This window comes from Carcharhinus amblyrhynchos, chromosome 22 (genome assembly GCF_965287045.1).
Source record: "Carcharhinus amblyrhynchos chromosome 22, sCarAmb.v2.hapA, whole genome shotgun sequence".
NCBI classification, from domain to species: Eukaryota; Metazoa; Chordata; class Chondrichthyes; order Carcharhiniformes; family Carcharhinidae; genus Carcharhinus; species Carcharhinus amblyrhynchos.
Genome location: NC_137345.1, coordinates 14,903,223 through 14,925,151, shown reverse-complemented (window position 1 = coordinate 14,925,151; position 21,929 = coordinate 14,903,223). Strand labels below are relative to the sequence as shown.

Genomic DNA, 21,929 nt, shown 5'->3' with positions numbered 1-21,929 from the left:
GTGGGGGTCAGACAATGGAACAGCATTCACAGCCAATGAATTTCAGATTTTGATCAAGTCTAATGTCATTCGCCATGTCAGGTCAACCCTCCACCATCCTGTCTCAAATGGGTTGGCAGAATGAACTGTGCACTTGTTCAAGGCTTCCATGAAGAAGCAGGCTTATAGGCCATTGCTACTGGGACTGGTACATTTTTTGCAGTCCTACAAAACTACACCTCACGTCACAACTGGGGTCACACCCGCAGAATTGCTATTTGGTCAACATCTTGTACCTGTTAGACTTAGTGTTCTCAAATTTGTCAGTTAGGCTGGAGACTAGGCAAGCGTCTTAGGAAGAGTATCATGACTCTCAGAAAGGGGACAGGTTGTTAAATGTTGATGACTTTTATCATAGAATTCCAACAAAGCAAAAGGAGGCCATTTGGCCCATTGAGTCTGCACCGACCACAACCCCACCCAGGCCCCATCCCCATAAACTTACTTATTACCCTACTAATCCCCTGACACTAAGGGGCAATTTATCATGGCCAATCAACCTAACACGCACATCTTGGAATGTAGGAGGAAACCAAAGAATCCAGAGGAAACACATGCAGACACGGGAAGAATGTGTAAACTCTGGACAGACAATGACCCAAGCCGGGAATCAAATCCATGCCCCCAGTGTTGTGAGGCAGCACTGCTAACCACTGTGCCATGGTGCTTGCCCATTCATTTTGGCAAGGACTTGCCTGGGTGCCAGGGAGAGTTGAGGGGAAGATGGGGTGGGTCTCATAAGTGGTGGCAAGTAAAGAAGCATATCAATCGCAATGCAGCAGAGTAGAGCCAGCTCTGGGAGACAAACAGGTGTGCCCTGCAACAAGTTTGTATATACCAGCCTCAGGACTAGATATTTAGACACCCATGGTGGGGCCAAGGCAGCCTTTGGCTTTGGGTGGTAGTCATGATATGGAGTTGCCGGCATTGAATTGGGGTAGGCACAGAAGTAGTCTCACAGCACCAGGTTAAAGTCCAACAGGTTTATTTGGATGAAGAGGCAATGATCCAAAAGTTTGTGTTACCAAATAAGAACATAAGAGCATAAGAAATAGGAGCAGGAGTAGGCCATCTGGCCCTTCGAGCCTGCCCCGCCATTCAATAAGATCATGGCTGATCTGTCATGGCTCAGTTCCACATTCCCGCCCTCTCCCCATAACCCTTAACCCCCTCTCTTATCAAAAACCCATCAACCATCTTCTTAAAAATATATAGCGAGGTAGCCTCCACCACTTCAACAGGCAGAGAATTCCAGAGATTCACCACCCTTTGATTGAAGAAGTTCTTCCTCAACTCTGTTCTAAACCGCCCCCCCCTTTATCTTGAGGCTGTGCCCCCTAGTCCTACTGTCTTTTTTGAGCGGGAAGAGTCTCTCCACCTCTATGGTAGTCATGATGTGGAGTTGCCGGCATTGAATTGGGGTAGGCACAGAAGTAGTCTCACAGCACCAGGTTAAAGTCCAACAGGTTTATTTGGATGAAAGGGCAATGCTCCAAAAGTTTGTGTTACCAAATAAACCTGTTGGACTTTAACTTGGTGTTGTGAAATACTTACTTTGGCTTTGAATACTGGGGCAGGAAAAGGAGGTGGCAAGGATCTAGCTCCTGAGGTGATTAGCCATTCCATCAGTGTATTCTCTATCATTGGCTGCTGATGAACCTCTGACAGATTTGTATATGGGCCCACAAGTCTCCAGATTGACTGACATAATGAACTGTCGTTTCCTGATGTCCCATTTGTAATATTGCTGTTTGTCTGCTTATGTATTAACTGTCTTTCTTTTTGTCTTATCATGAGTAGTCCAAGAAATTAGGAGGGGGAGGGATGTGTTAGCATAGCCCCTTTAATGGGCAACTCTTTGTAGACCATGTAAGGGGCCCGAACTGATGGAGCGCACAGAATTGTTTAGTTTTTAAATTAATTTATTTGTGTCACAAATAGACTTACATTAACACTGTTATGAGGTTATTGTGAAAATCCCCTAGACACCACACTCCAATGCCTGTTCAGGTACACTCAGGGAGAATTTAGCATGACCAATGCGCCTAACCAGCACGTCTTTTGGACTGTGGGAGGAAACTACAGCACCTGGAAGAAACACATGCAGACACAGGGAGAATGTGCAGATTCCACAGACAGTGACCCAAGCCAGGAATCGAACCTGGGTCCATAGCACTGTGAGGCAGCAGTGCTAACCACTGTGCCACTGTGTCAATCACAACTTGGGTCAATTTGGAGCAAGAGAATTCATTCCGGAGGCTGGAAGACTTCAGCTGGAGTCAGGGAATTCCTGGGTGTAGACCTGTATCATTAGACCACAGTTGCATATAGTTCTTCTCAGTCAATAAATGGTTAAGTTTGTTACTTGCCACATTGGCTGGAATTTTACCAGCATGCCAGCCCCGATTCCGGGAGCGGGCTTGGCTTGGAGAATGGCATTCTCCATTGGCCTCGGGTGGGATCGTACGAAACTTGGGCAGATGTGCCGGTAAAATTCCACCCATTGAGTCACCTTGAATTACTCCAGTTTCTAATGCATTAAATACACTGTTCACCATCAAATAATACCATAATGTCTATATGGACATTCTGTAACATTTTTTATTATGCAAACTGCAACGGAAAGCTTGCTCAAAAGCTGTTCTCTTTACAAATGCATGTCACTTGTGCATATTACAGTACATGATGCAAAACATGCTTGTGTACATTATCGGCTCAAGAAGTGGCAAACGTATTTTAAGAAAGTGAAAAACAAATCCACATAAACTAGTAGCAGAGTGAATCTAGTGAGTGTAAAAAGAAAATGCTGCTGCTATGTTTTTTACTTTCATATTTGCTATTCAGCAGTTTGGTTAAGAAAGTCAGTGGTGCAGATGGAAGTAAGTGATCTGGAGTTTGTTATCTGGCACCAGTTTCAGTCAATATTCATCATGAAGCTTTAGTTAGGTCTCTCCAGTTGGATAAATATCCAGTCCACAGCGCAGCGGAAGATTCCAGGTTCAATTTCCCAATATGGAATGGGGTTCCCGTACAGGCTGATCCTGCTGTATGGGCTCTTCATTGGATCATCGTTCTGAGGGCAAAAGTCACCGCCTTTTAGGTGAGCTATCTGGTTGTCATTGAGATAGAGGGCCTGTAATTAGAATCATAAATAAAATAAAGCCCACTGAATTCTGACTACAACAATGACTCCCAACAAGGTATGAAAACAGAACAAAGCTCTGTGCAATCACATTTATTAAGCCACAGAATTCTCATATTGTTACAGGAGGCCATTTGGCTCTTTTTTTTATTCATTCACAGGACATGGACACTGCAGGCTATGCCAGCTTTTATTGCTCATCCCTACTAGCCCTGCTTGCTAAGCTAAACGTCTAAGCTATTTCAGGGAGCATTTAAAAGTCATGTAGTCCAGACTAGGTGAGGACAACAGACTTCTTTCCCTAGAGGATATCAACAATGGTTCCATCATGGCGCATCACTAAACTTTTAATTTAAGATTTTTTATTGAATTCTAATTCCACCATCTGCCATGGTGGGATTCAAACCTGGGTCCCCAGAGAATTACCCTGGATCTCAGGATTATGAGTCCAGTGACAATATCACTGTGCCCATCACATTGAATCTCTATAAGAGTGAATCAACTTACCTCACTCCTACACATTTTCCCTATGGCCCTGTAAATGTTTTGTCTTCAGATAATTATCTATTTCTCTTTTGAAAGGCACGATGCAACCTGCCTCCACCATAATTTCAGGCAGTTTCAGGTCCTAACCACTTGCTGCGTGAAAAAACATTTTTTTCATATCACCTTTGGCTCTTTTGCCATTTACCTTAAATAGCCTCTAGTTCTCGATCCTTATGTCAATGGAAACAGTTTCTCCCTCCCTTCTCTGACCAGACCTTGCATTATTTTGAAATAAAGTGACAATCTTTTCACTGTACTGTTCTGGTTAGAATCCATCCAGTGCACCTCGCATGCATAATTCACAAGTGTGCTGAAATAACTAAGGATGGCACAGTGGTTAGCACCGCTGCCTCACAGTCCCAATAAATCCAGATTCAATTCCCGGCTTGGTTCACCATCTGTGTGAAGTTTGCACATTTTCCCCGTGTCTGCGTGGAGTTTCTTCGGAGTGTTCCGGTTTCCTCCCAAAGGTGTGTGCGTTAGGTGGATTAGCCATGCTAAATTGCCCCTTAATGTCAGGAGGACTAGCTAGGGTAAATGCATCAGGTTCTGGGGATAGGGCCTGGGTGGGACTGTTGTCGGTACAGACTCAATGGGCCGAATGGTCTCCTTCTGCACTGTAGGTTTCTATGAAACTAAAAGAGACTAAGACGTCTTGCAGTAAATATGTTTGACCAAAGCAGAATAGTAAATAACAAAACTCGTATTATCACTGAAAGAAATAAAGAATTGCATTTCGGAAAGACCTTCCAGGACTCCAGGACTTCCGGAAGTGCTTTGCAGCCAAATGTTGTAATGGGAGAAAGATGATAGCCAATTTGAACACAGCAAGTTCCCACAAACAGAAACATAACTGTGTTCCGGTGCTGAAGGTAGCCATTTGGCTTATCATTCTGCAACAAATACAGCAAATAATGACTAGAAAATCTGTGTTTGTGATGTTGGTTGAGGGATAAGTATTAACCAAGGGAATCAAATACAACTCTCTTGCTCTTCATAATAATGTAACGAAACAATTTCCATCTACCCGAAAGAGCAGACAAAACCATAATTTTATGTCTTATTTCGGCATTGGCATCTCTGATGATGCAACAACCTCTCTCAGTAATGCACTGGAATGTCAGCCTATATGTTTGTCGAATGGGATATGAATCTACAACCTTCTGATTCAGAGACAGATGGCTACCCCTGAGTCTCGGTTAGAAGTGTGCTAAGTAAAATAGCTAAATTAGTTGTATATAAATCAGAGGAGGTTATGATGAAATCGTGGTTACAATCTTTATAGAGACTGATGATTTTTAAAAAAGTGATTTGAACGAGTGAAAAGAATGACACCACAAGATTTCACATTTTGAAACTGACTGCAACAAGGGAGTAAAATATCACTATTACCCAAACACTTTTTACTTTGGTGAGCAACTTATACTATAAACTACAGAAAGGATTATTTCTCTTTCTATTTCAAAGAATCATAAAATCCTTATAGTGGAAAAGGAGAACGTTTAACCCACTGACAACAATCCCATCTAGGCCCTATGCCCATAACCCCACATATTTACCCAGCTACCTCCCCTGACATTAAGGGACAATTTAGCATGGCCAATGCAGCTAAACTGTGCACCTATGGATGGTGGGAAGAAATTGGAGCACCTGGAGGAAACCCACACAGACACGGGAGAACATACAACTCCACACAGTCACCTAAGGCCACATTGACCATGGATCCCTAGCACTGTGAGGCTGCAGTGCTAAACACTGTGCCACCACGCTGTATCACACATCTCACTCTCCATGGAATTGTAGTTCGTGTAGCAAACAGTTTATAGCTGCTCCCCTTTTCCAACGTGTTCCTGCACCCTAGTTTCACCGATTTATAACTTTGACTGACTATATCAAGGTAAAATCTGTTCTAGCGATTCTTCTCCATCCTCCCACCCCACACCCCCAAGTCATGCCAGAAAAACTTTCTCAGAATCCTTAGATGACTGCATGATGTATCTCTTTGATTTGAGGTGATCTGTCCCTATATCTGGCTATGGTAGCTCAATATCTAAAATAGCCTTTTCCTGTGCTGTCTGTAACATTTATTGATTTGTAGAGAAGCCTGTAACCTGATCTCAAAAATGGCTTCCTCTGCTACATTTGTCACAGCAAATGAAACACATTAAGCTTGCATTCAGGTAGAAATGCTGATCAACTATTCTTGACCCTAACTCTCTTTCATCTTCGCAGCAAATGGACAATTATAATAAAACAACAACACAATACCTTCAGTACCTTCCTGGGACTTTGGGAAACCCAGCACCTGTCCATTGTGAGCCCAGAGATGGCTGGCATTATCCCACCTTCTTCCTTGCATGTTCTTCCTTGTAAAACAATCAAAACCTTTCTCTAACAATCAAATCATCCCTACTTGCTGTCAGGTAGTCTTTGGATCAGGTTACACGATCCCTTACATTTAACTTAACTTTAAAGCTAATCCCAAAACATAATGATCTTGCAAACCTCATAACTGTAACACTTCCCAGAGCGCTGGTCAGACCCCACCTTGATTAATGTATTCAGTTCTCATTGCCAGGATATAAAGGAGACACTTCTAAGGACTGGAAGCAATACCACAAAATGATGGAGGGGATCTGAGTTACAAAGAAAGACTGAAGAAACCTGGTTTTGAAGCCAGAAAGGGGAAAAAAAAACTGGGTAACTATCTTCTAAAGACTCTATTAAAGGATAGAAAAAGTTCATCCAGAAAATACGTCAAATTGGGAGAATAAAATAAAGAATCAATGTTTTAAAACAAGAGTCAGCTCAAGAGTGAATCAAGAAATTCTTTCAACAAAAGGTGATCAACATGGGGAATAAACTTCCAGTCAGAGTAATGGAACCAAGAACAATGGGATATTTCAAGACACAAATGGATTCTTCATTGGGCAGTGTTAGGATCTTTTTTTGTGTTGTTGCCCTTTAAGGGGTGCTTCCCTGAAAGGGTAAGTGATCCATTGGTCCATTCGGGAGCCTTTTGGGATTCGCCCAGACTTGCCTGGGCTTGTTCCAAGAGTCAGAATTTACGGCATGTGGAATTTAAGACTTTTTTCCCTTGCTCTGTAAATGTGCATAGTTATTCTGATAATGAACATTTGTTAGTTCAGTGACCGGAGTTCGATCCTTACTTCTACACTACAATCTCTTTACCTGGCTGAGTGACTGCATTGCTTTCCTCATCCTTAGTTCAGTCATTTATTCACCAGTAATGTCCTCTGCCAAGTGGCTAGAACGACAAGTTGCTGGGTGATGAAGAAATATAGCTTAAGATATTAAATGTTTTTATCATGAGGACATTGCCATTCAGTCATTGACTGCAGCCAACTTAGAGTCTGGAGTTTTGCTCGAATATTCTAAACTACACTATAAAATGACACAGATTTTTGATTCCAAAAAAAGCAAAACAGTGATTATCTGCTTCATTCATGAGCCAAAAAAACTGAAAGGCTTTCCAGAGGAAACAAACAAAGTTGTTTTTCTTGTGGGGGAAATGCAAAGTCATCTTTGGACTCCCAACAAATCAGAAAAGCCAAAAGCAAGCTACAAAAATAAATAGTTTTTCATCTGCTCCCTCAGAACATTCACTTGGTGAGAAACCCGGGGGGAAGTAGAATGAAAAGGGCAGAAACAAAGCTTAAATACCCTAGAAGACCAAGAGGTAATCTTACAAAAGCAATAAAGTGATGATTGAAGGCCCTATCTAGAGTACTGTGCTCAGTTTAGGACTCTGTACCTCAAAGATTGTTCATTGTCCTTAGAAAAGGCGCAGGACAGATTTACCCTAATGATACAAAAATAGAAAGTGCTGGGAATCTTAGTAGGCCTCACAGCATCTGTGGAGAGAGAATAGAGCTGCTCTGACGAAGGGTCATCCAGATTCGAAACATTAGCTCTATTCTCTCTCCACAGATGCTGTGAGACCTACTAAGATTTCCAGCACTTTCTATTTTTGTTTCAGATTCCAGCTTCTGCAGCAATTTGCTTTTACCCTAATGTAATGATATCAGAGTTAAAATTTGAGGGTAGGTTGTGTAAATTTGGTTTGCATTTCCTCAAACCTAGAAGTTTAAGGAATGATCTAATTAAAGTCTTGAAACTGATAAAGTGACTCAATTGGTTAGACGTGGTGAAACTATTTATTGCAGTGATGAAATTCAGCCATAATCTTAAAACTGGGAGCAAAATGGGTTGCACGGTAGCACAGTGGCTAGCACTTCTACCTCACATTGCTAGGGACCCAGATCCAATTCCAGCCTTGGATGACTGTGTGTGTGGAGTTTGCACATCCGCGTGAGTTCCTCTGGGTGCTCCTGTTTCCTCCCACAGTCCAAAGATGTGCAGGTTAGCTGGATTGGCGAAGCCAAATCGCATCTTTGCGTTCATTGATATGTAGGTTGGGTGGATTAGCCATTGGTAAATATACAGGGTTACGGGAAATGGCAGAGGGGAGAGACTGCGTGGGACGTTCCTTTGCAGAGTCAATGCAGACTCGATGGGCCAGATGGCTTCTTTCTGCATTGTAGGAATTTTGTGGTTCTATGGTTTCAGAGAATAATGGAAATCAGGAACTCTCTCCAAGAAGTCTGTGGAGTTTCAGTTAACTTTTTAAAGACTTGGATCACTAAATTTCTGTGAAGTGTAAGAATGGATGTGAAACAAATGTGGGAAAAGGGAGTTAAGGTACAGAGCAACCATAACTAACTTGAAGAGCAGGACAAGCTCAAGGAGCTGACTGACCCACTCTTCCTCTTCTCTACATGTTCTTGGGTACGCTGGGGGGAGTGAGTTGGTTTTCAGAGCTCTGGTACCTTGTAAGTGAGGCAAAGACAACAGATAGTTTAGTAATCACTTCTAAATTCTTGTTTCCCACACTATTCTTGGACTCATTTTCTTCTTAAGGCAATGCAATCAAAACACTTTTCTTCATATTTTTCCACCCTCTTCTTAAGGCAATGACATGGTTCCACAGGCCCTGCTTTCCATTCTGAGATTGGTCAAATTAGCCCTTCTTCACTCATAAGCCTAGTTAATAGTTGCAGGCTGTTCACCATTGGGAAGTTCTGTAGCTGGAATCAATGGACAGAAAGCGGAGGTGGAAATTTTCACTGATCTTCCCTTCTTTTTGAACCCACAGAATTTTAGCATTTCCTCAGCTGAGATCAACTAGATCCAGTACAGTTCAACTGTCTTGCAGGCCTGTTTAACTCAATTCCACACTGACTCAGGAACTTACCAACTTTGGAACAAAGTGAACCAAAAGTTCTCAAGGGGAGTGAAAATTCATCTGTAACATTACCTCTCGATCTGCAATCTCAATTGGAATCAATAGGGGAGAGAACAATGACTAAGTGGTATTATCACAAGACTATTAATCCAGAAACTCAGTTAATATTCTGGGGACCTGGGTTCAAATCCCACCATGGCAGCTGGTAGAATTTGAATTCAATTAAAAAAATCTAGAATTAAGAATCTAATGATAACTATGAAACCACTATCAATTGTTGGAAAAACCCGTCTGGTTCACTAATGTCCTTTAGGGAAGGAAATCTGCTGTCCTTACCTGGTCTGGCCTAATGTGATTCCAGACCCACAGCAATGTGGTTGACTCTCAACTGCCCTTGGGTAACAAGGGATGGACAATAAATGTAGGCCAGCCAGCAATGCCCATGTCCAGGAATAAATAAAAAAAAATTGAGTGGAATCACAGCAGAAATGATAGGTTGGTGAGGCCTTTTGCCACCTTGCAAATGGAACTTTCCTTTCTCTAATCACCATCAGGGCTACAGTTGTCCTCTCCTTCCCAGCCCTGCATGTGCAATACAGACCAAGCAACCCAACATTCCTTCTTAATTCCCGCATTTGCCATGGTGTAAGCCCTGGGAGCTAGTAGTAATGAGGAAGTGCTTTCCTATCAGAATATTTGATTTGATTTATTATTGTCCCATGTATTAGTACACAGTGAAAAGTATTGTTTCTTGCGCGCTATACAGACAAAGCATGCCAGTCACAGAGAAGGAAGCTAGAGAGTGCAGAATGTAGTGTTACAGTCATAGCTAGGATGTAGAGAAAGATCAACTTAATGCAAGGTAGGCCCACTCAAAAGTCTGATGGCAGCAACCATTCTTGAGCCAGTTGGTACGTGACCTCAGACTTTTGCATCTTTTTCCCGATGGAAGAAGGTGGAAGACAGAATGTCCGGGGTGCGTGGGTTCCTTAATTATGTTGGCTGCTTTGCCGAGGCAGTGTAAAGTATAGGCAGAGTCAATGGATGGGAGGCTGGTTTTGCGTGATGGATTGGGCTACGTTCACAAGCTTTTGTAGTTTCTTGTGCTCTTGGGCGTCACCCTAAAGATAACAATTTGCCACCATTCTCTGCTTAGTTCTTTTGAAAATCATAATTTGGAAAATATTTACTGAGTATTTATGTATTACAACTTAATCATTAATTACTAGTGAAGTGATTCAGTTACTTTGCTTTATAACTGCTCTAATCAAAGATAAATTATTTAAAAAGGGAATTAGTTCAGCTTTGACTGATAAATAAGAAGAAACTGTCTACATTGGCAGGGGATTGGTAACAATAGGCTCCTTAGACTACACTTTCCAAACACACTACCACTACCATCTAGAAGGACAAGGGGAGCAGATACCTGGGGACACCGCCAACTGTAAGTTCCCCTCCAAACTACTCATCATCCTGACATAGAAATATATTTCTGTTCCTTCACTGTCGTTGTGTCAAAATCCTGAAATTCCCTTCCTAACAGCACTGGGGTGCTGGCTACACCACAGGGACTGCAGCAGTTCAATCAGGAAGCTCACCACCACTTCCTCAAGAGCATTTAGGGGTAGGTAATAAATGCTGGCCTAGCCTGCAAGGCCCACATCCCATGAATGAATGAAAAAATAAACATTTGAGACAATTGTTGAAAAGAAGCAGTGAAGGGATGAAGAGGAATTTCTTCATGCAATAAGTTTCTTTATGCAAAGGCCTGCCTTAAAGGATGATGAAAGAAAATACAATGGCAATTTTCAGAGGCGCATTGGATATATGCTGGAAAAGAAAACAAATTGCAGAAAAGCTCCCCTACAGAGAAGGTGCAGGGAGTCAAATTAATTGGCAAGTTCTTTCAAAGGACTGGTACAGGCCAAATAGGCACCTTCCGTGCTGTGTAACTCAATGAAATGTTCTCATAAAAAGCTACTGTGCCTGATTCTCCTTGGAGATCTCCCATGTAAGTAGTATATAGCTTCCAAGATGAAAAAGCAATTGCATGCACGTCACCTACCTAAGTTTGAATCCCAATGGCGAACAGGCATGTCCGAACACTTTTACTGAGTCAAAAAAATAACTTCTATGCTGGTTCCTTTTCATCATTTCATGCCTCCATAAACAGACACAATGGACAATAGAATCATAGAATCTTACAGTGCAGAAGTCTGGCCCATTTAGTCTGCAATGACCACAATGCCACCCAGGCCCCAACCTTATAACCTCATGCATTTACCCTAGCTAGTCCCCCTGACATTAAGGGGCAACATAGCATAGCCAATCCACCTAACCTGCACATCTTTGGACTGTGGGAAGAAACCGGAGCGCTCAGAGGAAGCCCATACAGACATGGGGAAAGCGTGCAAACTCCACACAGACAGTGACCCAAGCTGGGAATCGAGCATGGTTCTGCGGCACTGTGAGGCAGCAGTGCTAACCATTGTGCCGCCCGATGCATCAAGACCTCATTTCCCTCACTGCCATAAGGGAAAACTTATCAACTGGCCTCACATTCCAACGTTAACTATTTCATTTCCCGAATGTCAGTGCCTTACCATGATGTTTTTGTGCTGTGGTAGGCCCGGAGGAATGGAAAGCAATCTGTTGTTGTCCAGGTGGAGATCCTGGAGGTTAGGCATGTGGCTCAGAGTCTTATTCGCAAAATACCTGATTTTGTTGGAACTCAGTCTCAACCTGGTAAAAGTGAAAGGAAAAGGTGAGAACCATAAAGAGATCCATGCAGCACATTGATATGAAAACTCAGAAGAACTTCCTTACTAAATGATGGACAGATTAGACATTTGGAATATGGGAGTGATTGATTCCATAATGCTACTTTATTGGTGCTCCTCTGTATCCATGGGAATTCTGAGGAATCCCATTCACTGTAAATATTCATGGCAAATGAAAATGGACTTCCCCAATTAAAACATAGACTTAATATGATGACAATAAAGGACTTAGGATTATTGTTTTGGAGAAGAATAAAAAAGAAGACTTCTACCTGGAGTGGATGAAGAGTTTGTGGTGGAATTCGATTTTATGTGAAGGAATTGCTCTGCCCCTTTGAATTCTGGTGGTGAGGTGTTTGGACACCATACATATGAAAATGCCCAGTCTAAGTCAATTCTTGCTTAAGAATGATAATCCCTATTGAAAAAAATTGTTTGAGTGGTAATCTCACTGGGCTAATGCTCTGGGGGCATGGGTTCAAATCTCACCATGGCCATTGATGGAATTTTAATTCATTGAAACATAAGAACTAGAAGCAGGAGTAGGCCATTCGGCCCTTTGGGCCTGCTCTGCCATTCATTTTGATCATGGCTGATCATCAAATTCAATATCCTGACCCCCTCTTCCTCCCATATTCCTTTAGCCCCAACAGCGAGATCTAATTTCTTCCTGAAAACAGACAATGTTTTGGCCTCAACTACATTCTACGATGCTGAATTCCATATATTCACCACCCCCTGGGTGAAGAAATTTCTCTTCACTTCAGTTCCAAAATGTTTATCCCTTATCCTCAAACTGTGACCCCTAGTTTTGGACTCCCCCCACCATTGGGAACACTTTTTCTGAATCTACCCTGTCTAATCCTGTTAGAATTTTATAAGTTTTCATGAGATCCCCCCTTACTCTTGTAAAAGTGAAATCCAATTTGTAAATCTAGTGTATAAAGCTAGTCTTGGTAATGCTGACCGTATAACTTTTGTAAAAACCCATCTGATCGACTAATGCCCTTTGGAGAACAATATCTACGGCATCCCATGAAAGAATTAAAGAAGAACTTTTCCAAGCAACGATCCTTGAAAAATATGGATTGTCTTCAATGGAAGCTTCATTAGAACCAGAGAATGTTCACAACACAGAAAGAGACCACTTGGGCCATCATCTCTGTGTTAGCTGAAAAGCCAGCCTAATTTGACTTTCTAGCACTTCATTCATAGCCCTGCAGGTCTTGGCACTTGAGGTGCATTTCCCGACACTCTTTAAATGAGTTGAGGGTTTCTGCCTCTATTTGGTCATGGCACAGTGGCACAACACCTCACTGATACTAACAACACCTTTCTGGGACTTTGGGGGACACAGGATCTACTCATGATACAGTCTGAGATGGCTGCCATTATCTCTAAACAATTATACCTCGCGCCTTTTCAGTGAAACAATCTTGAGACATTTTTTCGAGTCAACAATCTCACCACCCAGGCTTATTGTTAGGCAGACTGCAGAGCAGGTCGCATGATCACATCTGCCTCACAGTGACAGAGACTCGGGTTCAATTCCATACTCAGGTCACTGTCTGTGTGGAGCTTACACATTCTCCCTGTGTCTGTGTGGGTTTCCTCTGGGTGCTCCCACAGTCCAAAGATGTGCAGGTTAGGTGGACTGGCCATGCTAAATTGCCTCTTAGTGTCAGGGGGATTAGCAAGGGTTACGGGGATAAGGCCTGGATGGGAATATTGTCGGTGCAGGCAACGATCCAAATCACCCCCTTCTGCACTGTAGGGATTCTATAATTCTACAATACCAGATCCCCACAAAGAGTAAAGTTTATTTCTTTGTCACAAGTCGGCTTACATTTACACTGCAATTAAGTTACTGTGAAAATCTCCTAGTCACCACACTCCAGCACTTATTCAGGTACACTCAGAGAGAATTTAGCACAGGCAATACACCTAACCAACACAACATGTCTTTCTTTTGGATTGTGAGAGGAAACCAGAGAACCTGAAGGAAACCCATGCAGACACAAAGAGAACGTGCTAACTCCACACAGACAGCGACCTAAGTGGGGAATCGAACGCGGGTCCCTGGCGCTGTGAGGCAGCTGTGCTAACAATTGTGCCACCAATCCATCCTCGGGTGGAATAAATGAGGTCCAGTGGGAACGGAAGAAAAGAAGTCACTTTTTTTATGAAAGGCCTTCTTCCACCCATGGAAATGACACGGAGGTGCTCCCGTTTATCAGGTCTCAATCAAGGTCAGTGCCTTTGGTGGCCCCTTTTAAGCAACAGTGGCCATCCTCTCTTCAGCTGGCCTACAGGAAGGTACCAGTGCAATTGGGAGTGTCTGGATGTTCCACTCTGCCGCTCTTGCGTTGGCAGAGCTGTACTTCAGGAATTCTGACCCTAATTAACCTAAATCACTCTGAATCCAAGCCAAATTCTGAGCAGCTAAATTGAAGGGAGATGATCATATTTGTTTGTACTCAGAGCTTTCTACATGTGCAGATGCCATCGCTTGATTTACTTGCATCCTTTGAAAGCATTTCCAGATCACAGCTGTGCGTGCATCAAACTTCCCACACGCATAATTGTAATTTTCTGAAAGATTTTACCATCTGCTTTTGTTTTTGAATTTCATCATTTTTGGATCAGCAGCATCACAACATAGCGTCAAAAAATGAATGGATCCCAACATCTGCCTTAAGCCTAAGTCACTCTCATCTTTGTTAACATCTGCAGTGATTGGAAAACAACACAACACTGCAAAACTTGATTATTCCCCAAGGACATTCCTCACGTGCACCTAGACACATACTGTAAGGGCAAACTAGGTTTATTTATTAAGCACAAGTAGTCTTACTGCAATGAAGTTACTGTGAAAATCCCCTAGTTACCACACTCCAGCACCTGTTTGGGCACACTGAGGGAGAATTTAGCACAGCCAATCCACCTAATCAGCACATCTTTCGGACTGTGGGAAGAAACCGGAGCACCCGGAGGAAACCCATGCAGACACAGGGAAGGATGTGCAAACTCCACATAGACAGTGACCCAAGATGGGAATTAAACTCTAGTCCCTGGCACTGTGAAGCAGAAGTACTAACCACTATGCCACCGGTCTTCTTTTCCCAGTGAGTGGTGTACCTGCGGATCAGACTGCCTGCTTTCATCATGACTGTCAATTCACTGAATTCCTTCAAACAACACCTGCCTAAGACAGGGATTGCCTTGTGTAGGAAGTTGTTACAGTTATGAGGTTTATAGTATTATTAGATTTTGCAACTGTAGATTTAAATGTGGGTAAAATGAAGGGGATCATGTGACCTGTTCTGCAGTCTGCCTGACAACAAGCCTGGGTGGTGATATTGTTGACTTGAAATAATGTCTCAGCTTGTTTGACTGAGAAGGCACTCGGTATAATTGTTTAGAGATAATGGCAGCCATCTTGGAGTATATCTTGAGTAGATCCTGAATCCCCCAAAGTCCCAGAAAGGTGTTGTTGGTATCTGACTGTAAACAGTTGTGCTATAAACTATCCATTTACTTCTAAGACAAAAAGAAATTGAGACCAAAGAGAGCCACAAGGTGCATTCCATGTTACCATAAGAAAGAGGGCAGAGGAAAGAATTTTTAAGATCAAGTTTGGAATTCTCCATCCATTCATGCCCTGCCACTGCTGCAAGTGCGGTCGGAGAATATGGCGCACAGCCAAGCCTCCACTCACTGCATCAGAAAATCCCATTGGTGTGAATGGCCAGAGAATTCCAGCCCAGGTTACTAAACAGCAATTTATTTAGTGTGGCCTGCAGACATCTGAGAGGCAGAGGGCAATGGATAGAGACAAACAATCCTGAATCTGAAGCAGAAAAATGCTGATTCCATTGTTCAACATGCAGAAAGCAGGTGGGAGGTGACTAAGTTTGTAAAGATTTAAAGGAGGCTGGAGGATTTGCCTAGCTTGAGCCTGTGGGAAGGAATCTATATTATAATCACAATGAAAATCGGTTCTGTGATTAGCAGCTATCCAGCTGGAAAAGTAAACATGGAACAACCCATTAGAAGCTGGAAGCAACTGTAAACAGCATACTATTTGGACTAAAACCTTGTGGAGCGTATGAGTGACTGGCATAAAATAGAATATACATTTCTATAATATAATGTACAAACTTCTACACAAAGAAAATAAGCTTTAATCAATGGTGTTCTTTTTGAGTAAATTGTTATGGAAAAAGTTTTAAAACACAATACTTTATTGGATCATTCAACTAATTATTGGAAGCTCAAAGATTTTTAAAAATATATATGTTTCTATGGATATTGTAATGTGATCACATGGATTAGTTTGGGTCACCTATAGGCAGTCAGAGATTATTGTTTTCTCTGCATTTCTCAATGGCTCCTTATCTCCTTTCTGTCTGGTTTCCTTCCTCTGCCAGGAGATTACATTATTCCAGATAAGTGAGGACTAATGTGATGGATTGGGCACCAGCACCACTGGGACTACAGGATAGACCAGTAGCTCTTTATCTGTAGTAGGTTCCCGATGTTCATTGATTATAAATGTTCAACATTGCAGCCTAGCCTAATTCTATATTATGCCCTTAACATTTTGGTAGATCTATTCCAGTGCAATGAAGTTCAAATGGTTAGACACTATAATTATGCTAGGGCTCAAGACATTACATCCTGAAGAAAAGGAGGAAAAAGAAAGGAAAAGAATTCACACTCTGTGGACTGACCTTTAAGAGATTGTTATCTAATTACTGTCCATTTTGGGAGAAGTGAATGTCCTCAGTTGGAATGTATAGTCCAGAAAATTTCTGAACAATTTTAGAATATGTTTGCATTGTCTGATCATTAATTACGTTTAAAATTTATCACATCCTCAAAATGGACAGGAACACATGCCTGAAATGCTTTATCATTGACTTAGTGAACCCCAGTTATTGTAAAACTTTCCTGTTGTCTTCAATCAGCATAGGAGGACAGCGGGATAGACGCATTCAATGGTCAGAAATGTCCCGTCCTGCTATGAGAATGATAGTGGGAGGGACAGAATATTCTGCGGACCATTTAAAGGTCCATTGAGCTCCAGGGGGACTTACTGGCCTTGGCAAGTGTGCAGTCAGAAAATTCCATCTGATATTTCACTATTCCCCAGAAATGGAATTCAACTTTCGCACTGTTGTTTTGATTTTGCTTTGTTAAAAAATGGGTTGGGACACATTAGGAGAACTTTAAAAACTCAGGGAGGGAATTGTCTCACCCCTCCCACCACGGGAATCGTAGCATGCAGGGGGCGGACCACTTATAGGTTCATTGACCTTGGGTGGGATTTTCCGGATTTAGGGGAGCGAGGCTGGAAAATCCCGTCCTAACTCTTTACTGAGGAAACTGTAAAAGTTGAAAGTGGAAGTGTAATTAGCAATATCAGCTGCAAGTTAGACTTTAGGATCGGATGTGTTGTTTCTTTATCTTAGCATGAATGCTTCACTTTTGAGCTTTATTCAATTTGAGAAAAATTCAAATTCCAAGAACTCAAATTCCAAGAATGTTTCTCAGATAGAGAAAGAAAAATGAAAAATATCTTCCATTTTTCTTTCTCTATCTTTGAAACATTCTTGGAAGAATCTTTGCATTTTTTAACTTTAAAATAATTGTGAAGTTTAATTCATGCTACCACAGAGCTGTGAATTCCTGATTCGGTTCTGCTGATAGATCACCAAGCTGAAACTCAATTTTTCACTCTCCTCAATCCTACCTGACCTGTTGAATGCATTGCAGCCTTGATCTGTTTTTACTTCAAATGATGCATTTCAGAGCTGATTTTAAATATTGTACCTGACCAAAGTGCTGAGGTTCTTGAAGTCATCCACTTCCACTTTGAGAATTTTATTGCGGTCAAGATGCATCTCAGATATTGAACTTGGCAGATCTTGGAAGCAGATCAAAATAAGCAGTGAGAATGTATTAATAGTTCAGTTAATGGCTTACACAGGGCTGTTCTCTTACTGTTGCCACAAGTAAGAGGTTTCAATATTGCACATTTAAGTGTTAGCTTGATCTCTGTGGTGGAGTCAATCATTAAGGAGATTTGGAAAGACAAAGCTCAACCCACCATTGTCAGCATGGTTATATGTAGGGGGAATCATGCTTGACAAACTTGCTTGAGTTCTTTGATGATGTAACCACAAAGTGGATAGTGGGGAACCTATGGATGATGTATATCCAGACTTCCAGAAGACATTTGACCAGGTGCCGCACAAGAGACTGATCCAGAAAGTGAGATCACAGGGGATTGGGGGTAGAGTACTTGATCGGATTGAGGATTGGCTGACTGACAGAAAACAGAGGGTTGGGATAAACAGGTTCTTCTCTGGTTGGCTCACTCAGAAGGGTTCAGAAGGGTGAGAGGGGATCTGATTGAGATATATAAAATTTAAAAAAGGATTGAAGGATTAAATATAGACCAAATTTTTCCTTTATGGGGCAATCTAGAACAAGAAGTCACAGGTATAGGTTGCGAGGCTGTCGATTTAAAACCAAGATGAGGGGGAACTACTTCTCGCAGAGGGTGGTGAATTTGTGGTTCTCCAATTTGTGATTCTCCAATCTTGTCCATTTCTGCTCCGCTGCAAGTAAGGATGAGGAGTTTGGTGTCCAGCCAAAATTCTATTCACTGCAGTGGCACGGGAAAAGCTGGCCATGGACGAGTTTGGAGGATTTTGGTGAGAATACGTAAATAGGTTGCCATGTGCTTTTTGACGAAATATATTGCTGCCCAATGAGCTGTTTTCTTCTGACAGATTAAGTGCAATTCAAACAACCGTGGATTCAATCCAAATCAGTATATTTGCGAAGAAAGGTACTTGGTTTTCAAAGCAATAGTCATGCAGAATTTCGAATATATTGGTCTAACATTAAAACGAACACTGTACAACCCAGTTCCACTGCTGATTATTCCATGTTTCCACTCAGTCTAGAACCACAGGGATTTCACTGAGTACCTGATCTACTAAGATCCAGTAATCCAAATGACCTGATTAAATCTGACAATCCACTCCTGTCTGACTCTTACAATCACCAGCTGCCCCATAGTGCGATGGTTCCAGAATCATTAAATGGTTTCAGGAGGGAGATAAACTTATTCTAATTAAAAGGGGGCATGGGGAACAGGTGGGGATGTGGATTTGGGATCAGGGAGAGATCAGCTATGATCTGATTGAATGGCAGAGCAGGCTCAAAGGGTTGGATTTACTTCTGCTCCTGACTCCTATGTTCCTATGTGTCATTGGAAACAATGAACTCTTGATCACGTTAGCCTCAAAACATTGCGAGCTATCTTGGGCAGTGAGAAATCCAAAATCGCTCACCTTTTGGAACTTCAGAAAGTCCTGTCTCAGTAATCCGGAGATATGAGAGTGTTTTCAATCCTTGAAAAGCTCCTTTTGCAATTCCTTTTGGCATCAACGGATTTCTACTTAATTCTATAGAGATTTAGAGACATATGTTAGAGGACTAATACTTTTCTCTGGTTATGTTTACTTTCTAAGATTTGAATCTAATTTAAAGACCATTTACAATTGGGCAACACAGAGAATAACCATTTAGTTCTCTCTGTCTGAGTCAGTTTACCCAAACGTTCGACATCTTTTGCATTTTCCAAATATCTTATCAATTTCCTTTTTAAAATCTATTGTGATTCTCCTTCTGCCCCTTCTTCATGTTTAAAGTTTATTTATTCGTGTCACAAGTAGGCTTACATTAACACTGCAATGAAGTTAATGCAGTGAAAAATCCCCTAGTCACCACACTCTGGCACCTGCAGTGAAAAATCCCCTAGTCACCACACTCTGGCACCTGTTTGGGTACACTGAGGGAGAATCTAGCATGGCCAATCCACCTAACCAGCATGTCTTTTGGACTGTGGGAGGAAGCCAGAGTACCTGGAGGAAACTCATGCAGACACGGGGTAGAACATGCAGACTCTGCACAGACAGTCACCCAATCTGGGAATCAAACCCCAGTCCCTGGCACTGTAAGGTAATAGTGCTAATCACTGAGCCACCTTGCTGCCTTTTCTTGAAGAACATTCATGTCTTTAACAACTACTTTCATCCTCTACCTTGTTCTTTTGGGAATGGATCCAAGTATATTTTCCATAGTTCCCAATTTACCTGACAATGAAAAATGAAAGTTTTTTATTTAAAGCAAATTTGAACAATTCATTCAGATTTTCTCATGATTGTCACTGTCCTAATGGGAGAAAAACTCATATTGTCTAGTCGTTTTTGGTAATTACCACCTCTCTCTGATCTGTACCCTTTCCAGAACCTTAACATTCTTTTCAGAACAATGGATCGGATTCTCCAATCTTGTCCATTTCTGCCCCGCTGCAAGTAAGGATGTGGAGTTTGGTGTCCAGCCAAAATTCTATTCACTGCAGTGGCATGGGAGAAGCTGGCCATGGACGAGTTTGGAGGATTTTGGTGAGAGTACGTAAATAGGTTGCCATGTGCTTTTTGACAAAATATATTGCTGCCCAATGAGCTGTTTTCTTCTGACAGACTATGTGCAATTCAAACAACTGTGGATTCAATCCAAATCAGTATATTTGTGAAGAAAGGTAGCTGGTTTTCAAAGCGATAGTCATGCAGAATTTCGAACATATTGGTCTAACATTAAAACGAACACTGTACAACCCAGTTGGCTACATTCCACTGCTGATTATTCCATGTTTCCACTCAGTCTAGAACCACAGGGATTTCATTGAATACCTGATCTACTAAGCTCCAGTAATCCAAATGACCTGATTAAATCTGACAATCCACTCCTGTCTGACTCTTACAATCACCAGCTGGCACAGATATTATCAACTACGAACTAGACTGGCTGAACTGTGATGTGAACCAACATTGACCAAGTCAAATTTCCCCAAGATATTTTTTAAAGAACATATCTTTTGCGCAAGGGATAAGTCCTGAGCTGTAATTCTACTGCGCTGTCATAGCATGAAGATTTTGCTTACTTTTCTTAAAGTTGTTCTATATGGGTTTTACTTACTCCCGCCTGCTGGATTAATCTATTTCTTTTCTTTCTTAGCATTGCTAAGCAACCCACTATTGGATCACATTTCTCAGGTTGCAAATTGAAAGGCCAAGAGAAAAAAAATTCTTCTTGACCAACAAACCAATAATCTGTTGTAATCGTGAAAATGATCAACCAAAAAAACCTAACTTTCTTAGTCCAAACAGGCTGGGTAGCGCAGGAGATGAAGGCCTATTTAAGGTATGTGATGGCAGTCTTAAAAATTCACTGTAAAATAATAATAGAGTATTGCAAGTATGAGGCTATCTGATAAACAAAGGATCAAATTGGTTTGTTCTCACTGGAATGATAGAGGTGGAGGGGCGACCTGATAAAAATCTACAAGGTTATGAGCGGTATGGACAGAGTGGATCATCAGAAGCTTTTTCCCAGGTGAAGAGTCAATTACTAGGGGGCATAGGTGTGAGGGGCAAGGTTTAAAGGAGATGTGCGAGGCAGCTTTTTTCACACAGAGGGTGGCAGGTTCCTGGAATTCACTGCCGGGGGAGATAGTGGAAGCAGAAATGGTAATGACTTTTAATGGGAAGATACATGAATAGAATGGGAATTGAGCGAGATGGTCTCCAGAAGATTAGAAGGTTTTAGTTCAAACGGGCAGCATGGTGGTGCATGTTTGGAGGGACGAAGGGCCTGTTCCTGTGCTGTAATTTTCTTTAATAAATGAACACACCCATAAATTAAAGGTTCAAATAGTTTTCAAAGCTTGCTGACTGTCTGTTTGGAATGATTCATTCTTGTGAGACTAAGAGTGAAAGGTGGCTAAAACACCCCCAGCCATATATATCTAAACCATTTACTTTTATAGAGAGGTTCAACAATTTCAGTGGTGGCAAGTGCCTAGTATGCGTTGCCAGAGAGGAGGTAGAAGTCAATACAATAGCAATTGTTTAAGAGGAGTCTTGACAGATATATGGAAAGGCAAGGATACGGACCATGTAGAGGCCAGAGGTCTTTGGTTTAGAAAGCTGTCATGTGTCAGGCTTGGTTGGCCAAAGGGCCTGTTCCTGTGCAGTGCTGTTCTTTGTTAGAATTATAGAATCACAGTGCAGAAGGA

General features: G+C 41.8%; 1 protein-coding gene across 1 annotated transcript in view; it reads right to left on the bottom strand.

Annotated features, from left to right (window-relative positions):
• Positions 1 to 2,977: 2,977 nt before the first annotated feature.
• LOC145356817 (decorin-like) overlaps positions 2,978 to 21,929 on the bottom strand; it is a 34,888-nt gene continuing 15,936 nt past the window's right edge. The window contains exons 4-7 of the mRNA XM_080209724.1: positions 19,141 to 19,254; positions 17,609 to 17,702; positions 11,597 to 11,735; positions 2,978 to 3,172 (exon numbers count right to left, since the gene is read on the bottom strand). Coding sequence (XP_080065850.1) covers positions 2,978 to 3,172; positions 11,597 to 11,735; positions 17,609 to 17,702; positions 19,141 to 19,254 — 542 coding nt within the window. The remainder of the gene's footprint in view (positions 3,173 to 11,596; positions 11,736 to 17,608; positions 17,703 to 19,140; positions 19,255 to 21,929) is intronic.